The 14,923-nt window shown below is 45.5% G+C and overlaps 1 protein-coding gene across 6 annotated transcripts in view; it reads right to left on the reverse strand.

The window, feature by feature from the left end:
• LOC310872526 (ral guanine nucleotide dissociation stimulator-like) overlaps positions 1-14,923 on the reverse strand; it is a 74,741-nt gene that overhangs the window by 5,428 nt on the left and 54,390 nt on the right. For 3 of the 6 annotated variants that reach the window (XM_083784462.1, XM_083784459.1, XM_083784458.1), the window contains exons 9-17: positions 12,789-12,866; positions 12,287-12,373; positions 8,673-8,705; positions 7,638-7,762; positions 7,006-7,101; positions 6,090-6,312; positions 2,399-2,473; positions 1,419-1,853; positions 209-323 (exon numbers count right to left, since the gene is read on the reverse strand). In XM_083784462.1, coding sequence (XP_083640588.1) covers positions 209-323; positions 1,419-1,853; positions 2,399-2,473; positions 6,090-6,312; positions 7,006-7,101; positions 7,638-7,762; positions 8,673-8,705; positions 12,287-12,373; positions 12,789-12,866 — 1,267 coding nt within the window. The remainder of the gene's footprint in view (positions 1-208; positions 324-1,418; positions 1,854-2,398; positions 2,474-6,089; positions 6,313-7,005; positions 7,102-7,637; positions 7,763-8,672; positions 8,706-12,286; positions 12,374-12,788; positions 12,867-14,923) is intronic. The other 3 variants (XM_083784461.1, XM_083784460.1, XM_083784463.1) reach the window with 2 other exon arrangements.

A 14,923-nucleotide genomic window follows, 5' to 3' on the forward strand; every position in this document is an offset into this window, starting at 1 on the left:
ATACATGGCAGCATGTCATTACCACTTGACAAAACAAAAAGGTAGCAAAATACCAAATTACTGCAGTGTGGTACTGTTCAAAATACAACAAGCTCATTTTCCCAGATTATCCAAAATACCGTTAGTAACCGCTCTCCAAAACATTCTCTACAACAGGACTTTATTGTCTATTGGTGGAATTAGTCCTCCGGGAGTTAAAGAACACTACCTTTGTCTTCAGCGATTTTCTGCATCAACTCGTAGTCCTCGGTCTTCTCTCGCTCCAGGTTGTGTTTGATCATGGCCTTCCTGATGACCGCTGGCGTCTTGTCCTGACTGGTCACCTGGCCGACGGCATGGCAGAAACATTAGGCTTAACGTTGAGAAACGACACAACCTCGCAGTCTTAGGCCAGTTCAAAGTCCCACTGTCTGGGTCAATTAACCTCTGACTCACAGCACTAAAGGGTCCCACTGTCTGGGTCAATTAACCTCTGACTCACAGCACTAAAGGGTCCCACTGTCTGGGTCAATTAACCTCGGACTCACAGCACTAAAGGTAAAGCTAAATATGCCATCACGCAAGCTCCAGCTTTTCAAAATGAGTTAATAGCACAGGCAGACACAGGCATGAAATAAATGCTTAAACATGTAGCTAGGTGTAATGTTAGAGACGAGAAGAAGTGAACCTTTCAAGCCTGTTTTCTCAACTCGCTGTTTCTCTGCAAGACATTACTCTATAAAACATATCTCCAAAACGTGTGGGTCAAACTGAACAACCAATATGTCAATTTGAAGCTATGATTCCCTGCTTTCATATGACATGAAAAAACTAAAATTCAAAAAAATCCAATGGCAGTCCCTCAGTCAAATTTGGTCACATATTATGGTCAAAAGTCACAAACGTGAGATAATTCCTTGCCATAATGGATTCACATAACTCTAGAAGTCTTCAAGTATCACAAAATATCGTCGGGAGTGGAAATAGATCCTCTGTCTTTAAACACATGTGAACAAGTTATCCTCTTAAAGGCCATACAGAAAGGCCTAGTCATCTGAAAAGTTTTATATCGACTAAATATAATAAGGTTTTAGTCGACTAAATATCATAATGATTTAGTAGACTAAATCTAGAGTTTATTTTGTCTGCAAAAAGGTATTTAGGAAGCAGACATGATGGCGTCATAATGGCTGATTTTACACTTGGTTGCATGCTGAAAATAGCCCATCTACAAGCTTGCAGCTCTGCTATTTTGAGAGTGCAAAACCCGGGGCACAACCCAACATAAAACGTCTCACATTTTTGTTTTAAAATACAAGGCGACTTGGTACTGTAGCCTCTAGGGGATATTTTCAATGTTATTTTAACACACTTAAAAGCACATCTTGCAGAAAAAGTGACCAGGAGAGAGCCTGGCACAAACCCTGGCACAAACTCACCAGGATGCTCTTGTAGAGGTTGCCGTTCTCCACGTCCAGACTGACGCGGATGATGCAACAGTCGTCCACCTGCTGGTTGTACAGCGGCAGCGACAGCGTGGAGTAGGTGGACACGGCCGACACCGAGCGCTTGTGGGAGCGCGACGAGGACGCCGTCGTCATGGCCGACGACGCCTGGGACAGCGGCGTGGACGAGGAGACCGAGGAGGAGGAGGCCGAGGAGGAGCCGGAGCCGGAGCCCGAGCCCCCCGAACCCGTGCTGCCGGAGCCCATGCCCGAGGTGTCCAGGGAGGACAGCGACGTGCACTCCCAGAACTGGAGGGGAGGACACAGGAGGAGAGGGGGGTTGGAACGGTGGTGGTCCGTCCTACCGAGGAGGAGTCCCTGCACCGGGACACCGCCGCCGCCGCCACTGAGGCACGACACCGTGTGCAGCTGGTGTGTCCAGATAGTTCAAGAGTTAGTCGCAAAGACATACTGTACATACTGTATATATTATGTATATATATTGTGCGTGCGTGCGTGCGTATGTACGTGCGTGCAAGAGACATTCATTGGTGGACAGCAACTAAGTACATTACTAGTACTGTACTTAAGTGCACTTAAGTACTCCTACTGTACTGTACTGTACTAAGTGCAATTTTACTTCTACTCCACTACATCTCAGAGACAAATATTGTACTCTTTTACTCCACCAAATGTATTTGAAAATCTTTAGTTAATAGTTACTTTGATCAATGTTACAAAATGTACATAAACACTTCAGCCCTATATTCATTTCGGTCATTTGAAAATAGCCGATCTACAAGCTAGTAACAGACTAGTTCTACATTGCAGTATTGATAAATGAGAGTACTTTTTCCACCACTGAAATCCAACCTACAGTATTACAACATGGTGGTGTTTAATGTTTCTTTGAATAGGCCTGGACACAGTTAAGTGGGAAAGTAGAAAAGTATGGAAGAATGAAAGTAAGCTACCGTAGAGGTGGTGTCGGCTACCTGGGCCTCTCTCCCCAAAGCAGAGACTGAATGTTTTACTGAGGGTGTAGAGGTCTAGAAACAGAGGAAAAACAGGGGAGAAAGAGACAGTCAACCCACAGCCCAAAGATAAAGTGTTCAGAATGATAGTAGCCACATGTACGCTGTACTACACTTTCACTAAAACACCCAGGACAACGCTCCACATGTCTCCACATGGGGCAGCGGTGGCCGAACGGTTTGCGGAGCGGTCTTGATATCGGAAGGTCGCTAGTTCGTATCCCCGGACCGGCACGTTAAAATTACCACCGCTGAAGTGCCCTTGGACAAGGCATTGAACCCCTACCATGAAATGTTCTATGAGCAGGGCCTGACTGTAAACAAGTTCTTGAGCTTAGTCCAGTTACCCTGGGTAAACTAATAGGGGATTCACACTATGGTCCCGGGTGCGCACTCGGGAACACTTGGCAGATGTTGTGGTAGTGTGAATGATGCGTACCGTTCCCGGGAGTGGATCGCCCAACCGTCCCTGGGACCGCATGGGGGGCGGGTCTCTGGACCGTTGAAGTGTATTCAGATACGGATCGTTCCAATGTGAATGCATGCGTACCTAAAGAAGGAAGTGGACTGTTTTTTTTTAAAGAACGTGATTTAATCTCTAGTCGACGAGCCAAGCCTCAACAAAAAAAAACACAGCCGCTGCACGACGCGTAACACCAGCGCATTTCTCAACGCCGCCCGTCTCCTGTTGAATCTGCGTATACGCGCAGCACCGCAGTACGCGCTGATCTTATTCTGCGGACTACACGTGGCTCTTGAGCTTTGCTTGGCACAGTTTCCAAAGTAAAACAAAATAATAATAATGCTGAAGTAGAATCCATAGCAAACTAATACACTGGAGCACAGAACTGACTGACAGTGAATAGCAGGCAGGCTGACAGTGAAGTAGTATAACGGCAAAAAGCCAAAGAGGCAATGCAATGCAGTGTGTCTGGATTTATTTGAGACAATGTCGCAGAGTTGATGGTCAGTGTCCGTGCGCGCCAGCCATCAAACAAACCGCCGTCTGGAGGATTAAAGTGTGTTATGCAAGTGTATATGCGGTGCGCTGTTGAATCTCGGGCAATGTGAATCATGGCCATCGGGGACCAGGCAACCGTATTCGGAAACGGTTCCAATGAAACGGATTCAGTCTGTCTCAGTGTGAATCCCCTAATAGTACCTTTCCTTTCCTTTCCCAGACTCTTCTCCCTTCACTAAAACACCCAGGACAACGCTCCACACGTCCCAGACTCTTCCCCCTTCACTAAAACACCCAGAACAACGCACCACACGTCCCAGACTCTTCTCCCTTCACTAAAACACCCAGGACAACGCTCCACACGTCCCAGACTCTTCCCCCTTCACTAAAACACCCAGAACAACGCTCCACACGTCCCAGACTCTTCCCCCTTCACTAAAACACCCAGGACAACGCGTCACACGTCCCAGACTCTTCTCCCTTCACTAAAACACCCAGGACAACGCGCCACACGTCCCAGACTCTTCTCCCTTCACTAAAACACCCAGGACAACACGCCACATGTCCCAGACTCTTCTCCCTTCACTAAAACACCCAGGACAACGCTCCACACGTCCCAGACTCTTCCCCCTTCACTAAAACACCCAGAACAACGCTCCACACGTCCCAGACTCTTCCCCCTTCACTAAAACACCCAGGACAACGCGTCACACGTCCCAGACTCTTCTCCCTTCACTAAAACACCCAGGACAACGCGCCACACGTCCCAGACTCTTCTCCCTTCACTAAAACACCCAGGACAACACGCCACATGTCCCAGACTCTTCTCCCTTCACTAAAACACCCAGGACAACACGCCACATGTCCCAGACTCTTCCCCCTTCACTAAAACACCAAGAACAACGCACCACACGTCCCAGACTCTTCCCCCTTCACTAAAACACCCAGAACAACGCTCCACACGTCCCAGACTCTTCCCCCTTCACTAAAACACCCAGGACAACGCGTCACACGTCCCAGACTCTTCTCCCTTCACTAAAACACCCAGGACAACACGCCACATGTCCCAGACTCTTCTGCCTTCTGGCTCCCAAACTGTGGAATGAACTTCCCATTGCAGTTAGAACTGCAGACTCACTCCCACAATCTTCTGCCGCATCTTATAGTGTGTATACGATACGTTCAATTCAATGTACAGATTATCGATTTTTCTATAGAATACTGCTTAGACTATAATGCTAGGGTCTCGGTTTACCCAATACCTATACTCCTAGATTACAATTTCTATTGTTAGCTTGTGTTTTCCTTGCTTACTGTAAGTCGCTCTGGGTCAAGAGCATCTGCTAAATGCCTAAGTCGTAAATTGTCTACTGTCCGACGACAAGTAAAGACTAGAAGACAACTACTTGAGGAAACCATTTGTACCACAAGTGAGAGACAGACTGAGACAAGATCCTATATAATTTGCTCACGATGGATGATGCTGCAGTCAGCATCTCGGGTAATTAGTTAACGACATTACTGGTGTGAAAAGCTGGAATTCTGTCCCGTTCTGGCCTCCAGACAATGGGCTCTATGCACGGACGCCATTTTGGAAATAACTCTTCCTACTTCTGGGCCTCTTCCGACTTCCTTCACAGGTGTTACCAAGGATGATACTAATGAAGGCTCTGTTCCATTCTCATTCAAACAGAGTCAGGGTGCTGTTGTTGTGCATGTTGGCTCACTGGAAACACTCTGCTACACCAGTGGGTCTCAAAGTGTCCTTGAGTGTGTTCCAAATGGTCCCGTACGGGTGTGTAACTGAGAGTAACCTTCAAAACTGTTTGAAGGGGGTTATGGGGGTCCTTGAAATTAAAAGGTTTGAGAAGAACCACTGTACATTAAATGGAACAGAGCCTTAATTAGTATCATTGGTAACACCTGTGAAGGAGGTCGGAAGTGGCCCGGAAGCTAGGAACCAAATGAAAGGAAGGAACATGAGGTCACGTGACTGGGTGCCAGGGCTGCGCCATGACGCTCTGCGGTGGCAAAGCTCGGACCGGAAGTTCGATGAAATACATGGCAGCGGATGGAGCCGGCTGGACCGGCTCATGAACAAACACTATTTAGGAACCATTGCTACCTTTTTCAGGAATAAACTAGGGCTAGAACAGGTCGAAGTTTTCAGGAGCTTTCATTAGGTCAGGTGGTTTCACCTGACAAAAAGAAGACATAACACAGGTTGTTTTCTAATAACTTGCTTTTCAATGTGCACAGTACATCATTTTATTGAGGCATCTAAACAGCGGCAGGTATCGCTTCGGTCTCTGAGGTATTCTGAGATTTGGTTGTCAGACAGGAAACGGTGGTCAGTCTGTGCTCTTTAGATAACTCTATAAAATGACAGTGTAGTGTAGTGTACACATCGAACAGCAACACAGCAGACGATAATGTGTTATATGTCTTCTTTAAATATTCCTGAACAAAATGACAAAGGTTTCATGGAACTTCCGGTGCGAGATTTGCCACCAACGAGCGTCATGGCGTCCACTCTTTTCCTTTCATTTTGTTCCTAGCCCAGAAGTAGGAAGAGTCTATACAAGGTCAAGGTTATTCTTGTAAAGGAGGAAGGGGAAAGGGTTTCATGGCTGCGATCTGTCGCACCGCTTCCTCTTCCTGTTCCCTCACCTTCCTCTCGTGTCCCTCGGGCGAGTCGGACAGGAAGCTGGCGTTGACATCCTCCAGGTCCGAACCGCTGGAGCTGACAGAGGTGACGCTGAGGGCATCGCCGCTGTCGCCCCCGCCCCCTCCTCCACTCGATTGGTACGGCCTGTAGTGGGAGTGGTCGAACGACTTGGAGTGATGGGAGCCTGACGCCCCGCCCCCCGAGCCCGCCTCCGTCAGCTGACGACTAGAGAGAGAGAGAGACGTAGAACAACACGCAGGGGGGATACATGAGACGTTGGTTTGCACATTAATAATAAAAGAAAAAAATGTGTTTGGGCATCTGGTCAGGATGCCTCTCGAGAGTCTCCCTAGGGAGGTCTTCGATGCACGTCCCACTGGGAGGAGACCCCCGGGGCAGACCAAGGCGCAGTTTGGGGGGATTACATCGACTCACTGGCCTTGAAACGCCTCGGGAATTGGGATCCCCCAGGAGGAAGTTACTAATGTTGCTCTGGAGAAGGAAGTCTGGAGCACGGCACTCTGTGCCACGCTACGAGCTTGTGGATCTGCCATTTTCGAAAATGTGGCAAAAATCTTTGAATATATATTCTTTCAGAGTTTTTAACTCAAATCCATGAAACAATATATTTCCAGATTGTGGTCGGCGGCCAATTACATATCATTTTTGGGGTCCTTCACATGAAATAGTTTGAGAACCACTGATATAGAAATACATAGGTTCTTTTTCAGAAATGTTACGTCCTGACAGTTTTCTGAAAAAGCTATATTTCTATGTCAGTGGTTCTTTGATTTTTCAAAAATAGCAGACCTACAAGCTTGTAGTGCGCCACTCGGTGGCACGCTATGAGCTTGTAGATCTGCAATTTTTCAATAGCTAAAGCATAACAAAAATGGGTTAATGCCACGTGACACTTACTCGCTCCAGCGTTTCATGATGCCTCCGTTCTTCTTGGCCCGCAGGGTGTTGCTGGCCGACTCCGACAGAGGCTCGATCTCACACGACAGATTGTAGCTGTGGGAACAATTAACACATTATGTGACCTTTCATTCTTTCAAAATAGCGACGTGGGGTGCCCACATTAAAGGTGGTTGCACACTGGACGCGTTTTTCGGAAAACCGATGGAGAATCGCTGCTAGAAATCCTGAAAATGCGCTCAGTGTGCAGGGACCATTAGACCCACATTTTGACATTTCTGAAAAGCCCTGCCTTACATTTCCCCCCCAAAACCGGGAGGTATAATGTTCCATTACTATACCTCGCGCTGTCAAGTCTCTCTCTTTGGAAGCGTTAATATTCAAAACGAGATGCTTGGTGAAGTCAGGAATTAGGACAGAACATCTGCATTCTGATTACTGGGACATGGGGAGAACATGAACTGACCTCTCTGAGTTTCTCGGTGAGTTTCTCCACCCCGGGGGAGAACCTCTCTAAAAGACACTGGGACATGGGGAGAACATGAACTGACCTCTCTGCCTCGGTGAGTTTCTCCACCCCGGGGGAGAACCTCTCTAAAAGACACTGGGACATGGGGAGAACATGAACTGACCTCTCTGCCTCGGTGAGTTTCTCCACCCCGGAGGAGAACCACTCTCTGAAGTGGCTGTCCTGAGTGAAGCTGTAGTTGTTGGATGCCAGCTGCAGCAACTTGATCTGTGCTATCACCTCGAACTCCTGCAGAGGGCAGCAGAGGATACACGTTACAGCCTTTTTGTTATACTCAGAACGGTGGTCTTCAACCTTTTCAGGCCGTGACCCCCCCAAAGTTATCATATTTGAACTGGAGACCCCCCCAAAGTAATCATATTTGAACTGGAGACCCCCCAAAGTAATCATATTTGAACTGGAGACCCCCCAAAATAATCATATTTGAACCGGAGACCCCCCAAAGTATCTGATTACTTTGGGGGGTCTCCGGTTCAAATATGATTATTTGTACTTGGAAGAGTTGAGGCATTCAATTTAGTTTGACTAGGTTCCACAGATAAATGTTGTAAAAATAGCCGGGAACGGCGAATAAGGTTACAGATAAAAATGTGCGCGCAACCCACAAATGGGTCCCGACCAACTGTTCAGGAACCAGTGACTTAACCCATTCACCCTTTTGGTGTTTTAAGCATTATGTTGTACTTTAGCTATTTTTGAAAAATCGTGAAAATGTGATGGTGATTATAGATGGGGTGTTTTAAATTGGTTAACACAATACACCAAAAACGATCACAATCTGGTCACGATGAGTAAATAAATGGGTCATTCATTTGAATGATTTAATATATATTTAAAATACTGTATATTATTGTAACTCATACAAGACCTTAGCAGTTTTATACTGATAAATTAGTGCTTCCTTTGAGATATGCGATGCATGCTGCTTATCCCATTTTGACCTGAGATCAGACTCTAAAAATGTCTGTTTGAAAATGACAGTCTTCTGTCGTTCTTTAGCTAAAGCATGACATGATGCTAACACCAAAAGGGGTTCCCGCCCAAAATTGGTTATACAAGAAATGCCCAAACCTTCCCTAATGTTAGGAAATGCATCAAACAGTCATAGATTAAAGCAACAGAAGCTGAACAAACGTACCTTTCGTCTCTTCTCAAAGTTAATCAGGCCACCCTGCAAGACAGAACGGCAGACAAACGTTAGGTGAAGTTATAATCACGTGGTGTGCAATGTTTTAAATACCAGTGTTGTTTTTGGCAGCAAGTCTTAGTCACATTTCAGTCACCTGGAATGTTTTAGTGTTAGTCTAGATTTAGTCGACAAAATATCATAAGATTTTAGTCGACTAAATCCACAGTCGAACAAAATGTATTTTGGTGGGCCTTGATGCCGTCGTACGGTCGTAATGACAGTTTTTTCACTTGCTGAAAATAGACGATCTACAAGCCCAGCGACGCGTTGTGGGCTTGTAGATCGGCTAGTGCATACGCCTCCGGTGTCAGAGGCGTATGACGCATCTGCGGTACCTTAATATGACGCGTGCCTAGGGATGGGTATCGTTAGGATTTTTCCGAGTCCGGTACCGATTCCGGTTCTGCTTATCGATTCCGGTTCTTAACGGTTCCCTATTTCGGTTCCAAAATTATATAAAAGAGGTCAAATGTTTAACAAAAAAGCTCAATGTCAATTTAAGACATGTAATGAATAAATAGTGTAACATCCTCTTCCTCCTCATTCAGTTGAGCCATTTGTGGATAATATAGTAAAAAAATAAATGGTATAAACTTAAGGTCAATCTTTTTTTTTCACAAAGCTTTTATTTTTAAGACTTTGATTTAAGACAGATGAATAGAGTATAGGCCAACATCCTTTCCTTTAACAGTTGAGCCATTTGTGGATACTACAGTTACCTCTTACTACTACTGACAATGACAACAAATATGCCTGAGAGAATACACAACATAAACATCACTGCAACACATCACTGCAACACAAAGTCAGAAATCTAGAAAAAAATTAAAAGATAGTCTCATGTAGTCTCATGTGGTGCACAGTCTGCATGGCATGTCAGAGCAGAGTGTATACTGTATACTAAAGTAATGTATAATGAATAGTATAACATCTTCTCCTTTATTGAGCCATTTGTGGATAATATAGTGATTCTTTTAAATGTATCTATATAATATCGATTCTGTATTTACCCAGGGCAATAGTGTTGTAGTAGGCTACTTCTCTTATTACCAATAACAAATAAAAGCATGTCTGAGATCTGAGAGCAACAAACACACGATTGACTGTGTAAATTAGCATCGCTAATGAAGGGGAGGGGGCAGCGCATCAATGGGGGATCATTGAAAACAAAGGCGGCTTGCATGCTGTGGTTTGCTACTAACAGAAATGTGCATGCACACGGGCTGCCCAAAGTAGGCTATCTTTTGTTGTTTTTTCGCCACCTTAGACTGGGTATCTGGACCCTACACCGTGATCTCACACACACACACACACACACACACACACACACACACACACACACTCAGTCACACACACACGGGTGCGCACTCGAAGTGAGTGCACCAACGCTTTCTCTCCTTGTCTCATGTTGATTCAATGCTGCGCAGCCAGCGTGCTACGCACGTATGCAGTGAAGACTCAGACAAGGCGCAAGATTCCTGTCCCCTCTTAAAAGTTTCCTCCCATAAACTTCACTTGAAAATTACGTTTAAGAAACTTTAATAATGACGTTGCCTCAGTGCCAGGCACAGCGCGTGTCACTGTCTCTAGACTCCTCGACAACTAACTCCATGCAGAGAGATGGCTCCGCCTCTGCAAGCCACAAGCCCACAACTCGTCGCTAATGCAACGCAATGTAAGCTTGTAGATGAGCTCTGTTCCCTGCGCATCTATTAAGGGAAGAAAATAAATAAATATCGTGTGACTGCGTGTCTGTGGGAACCGATAGAGAGAACCGAAATTGAATTATTGTAATGGGTACCCGGTACCCAGGCACGTTTGGTTCGGTACATATTTGGTCCCGAGATTCGGGACCCACCCCTACGCGTGCCTCTATATTTGTGCAAAGGTTTCAGCACAACCCATGGCCCCATTTATTTAGCATGGTGAGCCACCATGGCCCCATTTATTTAGCATGGTGAGCTACCCTGGCTCCATTTATTTAGGCATGGTGAGCCACCATGGCCCCATTTATTTAGCATGGTGAGCCACCATGGCCCCATTTATTTAGGCATTGTGAGCGACCCTGGCTCCATTTATTTAGGCATTGTGAGCCACCCTGGCTCCATTTATTTAGCATGGTGAGCTACCCTGGCTCCATTTATTTAGGCATGGTGAGCCACCATGGCTCCATTTATTTAGGCATTGTGAGCGACCCTGGCTCCATTTATATAGCATGGTGAGCTACCCTGGCACCATTTATTTAGGCATTGTGAGCGACCCTGGCCCCATTTATTTAGGCATTGTGAGCTACCCTGGCTCCATTTATGTAGGCATTGTGAGCGACCCTGGCTCCATTTATTTAGGCATTGTGAGCTACCCTGGCTCCATTTATTTAGGCATTGTGAGCGACCCTGGCTCCATTTATTTAGCATGGTGAGCTACCCTGGCTCCATTAATTTAGGCATTGTGAGCGACCTTGGCTCCATTTATTTAGCATGGTGAGCTACCCTGGCTCCATTTATTTAGCATGGTGAGCTACCCTGGCCCCATTTATTTAGCATTGTGAGCAACCCTGGCTCCATTTATTTAGGCATTGTGAGCGACCCTGGCTCCATTTATTTAGGCATGGTGAGCTACCCTGGCTCCATTTATTTAGGCATTGTTAGCTACCCTGGCTCCATTTATTTAGCATGGTGAGCTACCCTGGCTCCATTTATTTAGGCATGGTGAGCTACCCTGGATCCATTTATTTAGGCATTGTGAGCTACCCTGGCTCCATTTATTTAGGCATGGTGAGCTACCCTGGATCCATTTATTTAGGCATTGTGAGCTACCCTGGCTCCATTTATTTAGGCATTGTTAGCTACCCTGGCTCCATTTATTTAGCATGGTGAGCTACCCTGGCTCCATTTATTTAGGCATGGTGAGCTACCCTGGATCCATTTATTTAGGCATGGTGAGCTACCCTGGATCCATTTATTTAGGCATTGTGAGCGACCCTGGTCAGACATCGCAATTAATTTGATTTTTCTGCAGCAGAATAGAAATTAAATTTTAATTCTGCGCCCGGGAGGGTTTACCAGGCTATGCCCCATTCATTCACTGACCTCCATTATGACATGAAAGTTACAGAACATTTCAAGATGTGAAAGACATTTGCAGCGGTACTACCGTGGCCTAGAGGCAAGCAGCATGCATACACACTTTGTTTTGACAGACAGACAGACAGAAACGACTAGCCTCCATGGTCGTTAAAATAATGAATGAATTGAATTTTTTGCAGTGCTTTTCTAAGCACTCAAAGTGCTTTAACAATGGTCCATTCATTCATATATTGGGAGGTGAACAGGCAAACAGTCGACACCAGCGTCCTCACTTCCCACATACCAATGGTGGCGAGCTCGCACCCAGCGACGCATGTTCGTTCAGTGTCTTGCCCGAGGGCACTTCGACATGACTGTGGACGGGAGGAGCCGGGATTCGAACCGCCGACCCACGGATCATTGGACGACCCGCTCTACCTCCTGAGCCACAGCCGCCCGTAACGCTATCATTGTCATTATTTCTAAACGTGTCTTTACCTCAGAGTAATCCTTCATAGCCGTGTCCATCATGACCAGGTCAGTGAGGAAGGTCCCCAGATAAGGAATGGTTCCCTGCATCACTCCCTGGGAACAGAGTTAATGATAAAACCACATTAACTCCATTATTGCCACTAGGTGGTAGCATAACACCTAACCTGTGCCACCAGTACACTCTCACTCTACGATCCAAATACAGATCATTCTGGGGTTCCTTGACATGAAATATTGAGCAATGAGCACCACTGATATAGAAACACAACACAGAAAACTGTCATGATTTTGAAGATTTTTTGTCAGGTCTAAGGCATTTCTCACAAAATAGCTCCAGGGGAAGTTGCTCATTGGCCAGCAGTAAACGGACAAGAGAATGAGAGAATCCCAGGACGTACAGCTGTTTGAATGAAAATGAACGCATGCACAGGCGGCAGCCATTCCTGGATAGACAAGGTAATAATAGTAATAATAAACAATATTATTAATACAAAAATCACACACTCACCAGTTCCCTCTGCTGTTGGTGCCTCCTCTGAGCTCGCTTGGGGTTTAACTCCAGAGTGGCGAATTTAGAAGTTCCCTCCTACACACAGCAGGATACAGAGACATTAGAGAACGCACACAAGCAACCCTTCTTAACATTTTCATATACCCTATATATATATATATATATATATATATATATATTACATAATGTTTAAAGGTGATATAGACAAGTTTCCAGTGTTTGTACACAGAAGTGAGTGAGTGTTTCCAAACAAATGCATATCTAGCTCCACCCCCCTCCCCCCCTCATTCTATTGGCTGAGCCAGGTCACTTCAGGCTATGGGATTGTTGTTGCTGCTGGGACGCTATGGATATTGCGCTCGTATGGCTAAATATGACATTACAAAATTATGAATTTCTATCGATATCTTAGTTACAACAATGACATTGAGTTGACATGTTTTTTTAAGGGTAACTGTAGCATAATCGCAATATCACACCGAGTCCCGCAAATGAGGAAGTAGGAAGTAGAGGAGACTCACTGGCTCTCAATTCAATTCTCTTTTATTTGTAATCGTGCATATAAAACATATTGCCCCTCAAATGCCCCATGCCACTACAGCATCGTTCATTCATGTGAACTACTCTGTCCACGGTTATTCATTGCAATGAAGAAAAATCGCTATGATGATCCGCGACGGCCTGTCACCGTTGGTGAGCACGGGTTGAATGCATGCTTCAAGCCGGCCGCCGCGGCGGTGCAGGGTGAAATACTATTACTCACTTCCACTTCCACCATTTCAACAAAAGCACATACAATCCACTCCACATGAACGAGAACGATATTGATGTAGGCCTAAACAGGAGATTTTATTGGGGTCTGAGTTGTTCTGTGACTAAGGATCCTGAGTTCTGTGGGGTGCTTATTGCTGCTGGTGTTGTTCAGTTTCACACCACCCAACCATGCACTATACATAGCGATTCTCATCATATCAAAAGGCTTACATATTAAATCATAAACATACTATTTCACATGAACAATGTTAGTGAAACTAAGATATGGGGATAACATTATACATTGCAATTGAAATCGCATCGCATTTTCATTATAATACTGCAGTGCTGGGTTGAACACACCGTCACTGCCTCGCGCTGCAATTGGCTAAAAGATTAAATCCCCTCCGACGTCCCGAGTAGTAAACTGTAGTGGATATAAACAGTGCATTCAGCCACAGGGGGGAAAAGGGGGAGTGTGCTGTTGCAGGAGAACACCTCAGCATCATAATATAGGGAAAGATACAGGGGGAAAAGGCCAAAAGAATACATTTATATATATTTTAAATTTTGGCTGAAAACTTGTCTATATCACCTTTAATTATCACTTGTGCAAATAAAACAGACATGTTACCCATTGACATTAACCCATTAAGACCTGAGGCCGATCTATAAAAATGTATTCTAAATCCTGACAGTTTTCTGAAAATAACGTACGTTTCTATATCACTGTGGACGCTCAAAATTATAGTATGCATTTGGCCTCCGACCCCCAACTCAAAATATTTCGTTCCAGTCAGGGACCTCCCAGAAGCAAGGATTTGAGAGCAAAGAAATATACTGGATCTCTTGTCCACTATAGTCCCTTCCTAACATTTTACTCTAGTTTTTATTTGTTGATGGAATTGTCAATATATTTAGTCATCATAGCTTAGTTTTCATTTAGTTTGTCAGTGAAAAAAAGTCGACGAAAACACTGGTGTGTTGGGGAAACCTGTACTTGAACCACTTAACAGCTGGAACCTGACCCCCCCTGACTACTTGACACCACCAGAGTGTTGGCAGAATAGCCCTATCCTTGTGTAGAGACAGACAAACGCATTGCAAAGGCAGATAAGTCTGGCTACGTCACGCTAGAATAGCCCAGCCCAGCCCCGAGGGAATCACCCAGGGCAGACTGGGCCCCCGAGGGAATCCCCCCCCCCCCCCCCCCCCCGTTCGATGATGTCAGGAGTCAGAAGCTTGTGGCAGGTGTAGATAAGAGCCTGGTGAGCCACATTACCGCCGTACAGTAGAGCCTGGTGAGCCACATTACCGCCGTACAGTAGAGGGACGTCCACACATAAGACATCAAAAGGGGGCTTCAGTCCCCTGCCCTT

This window comes from Protomyctophum parallelum, assembly GCF_964188405.1.
Source record: "Protomyctophum parallelum genome assembly, chromosome: 15".
Taxonomy (NCBI): Eukaryota; Metazoa; Chordata; class Actinopteri; order Myctophiformes; family Myctophidae; genus Protomyctophum; species Protomyctophum parallelum.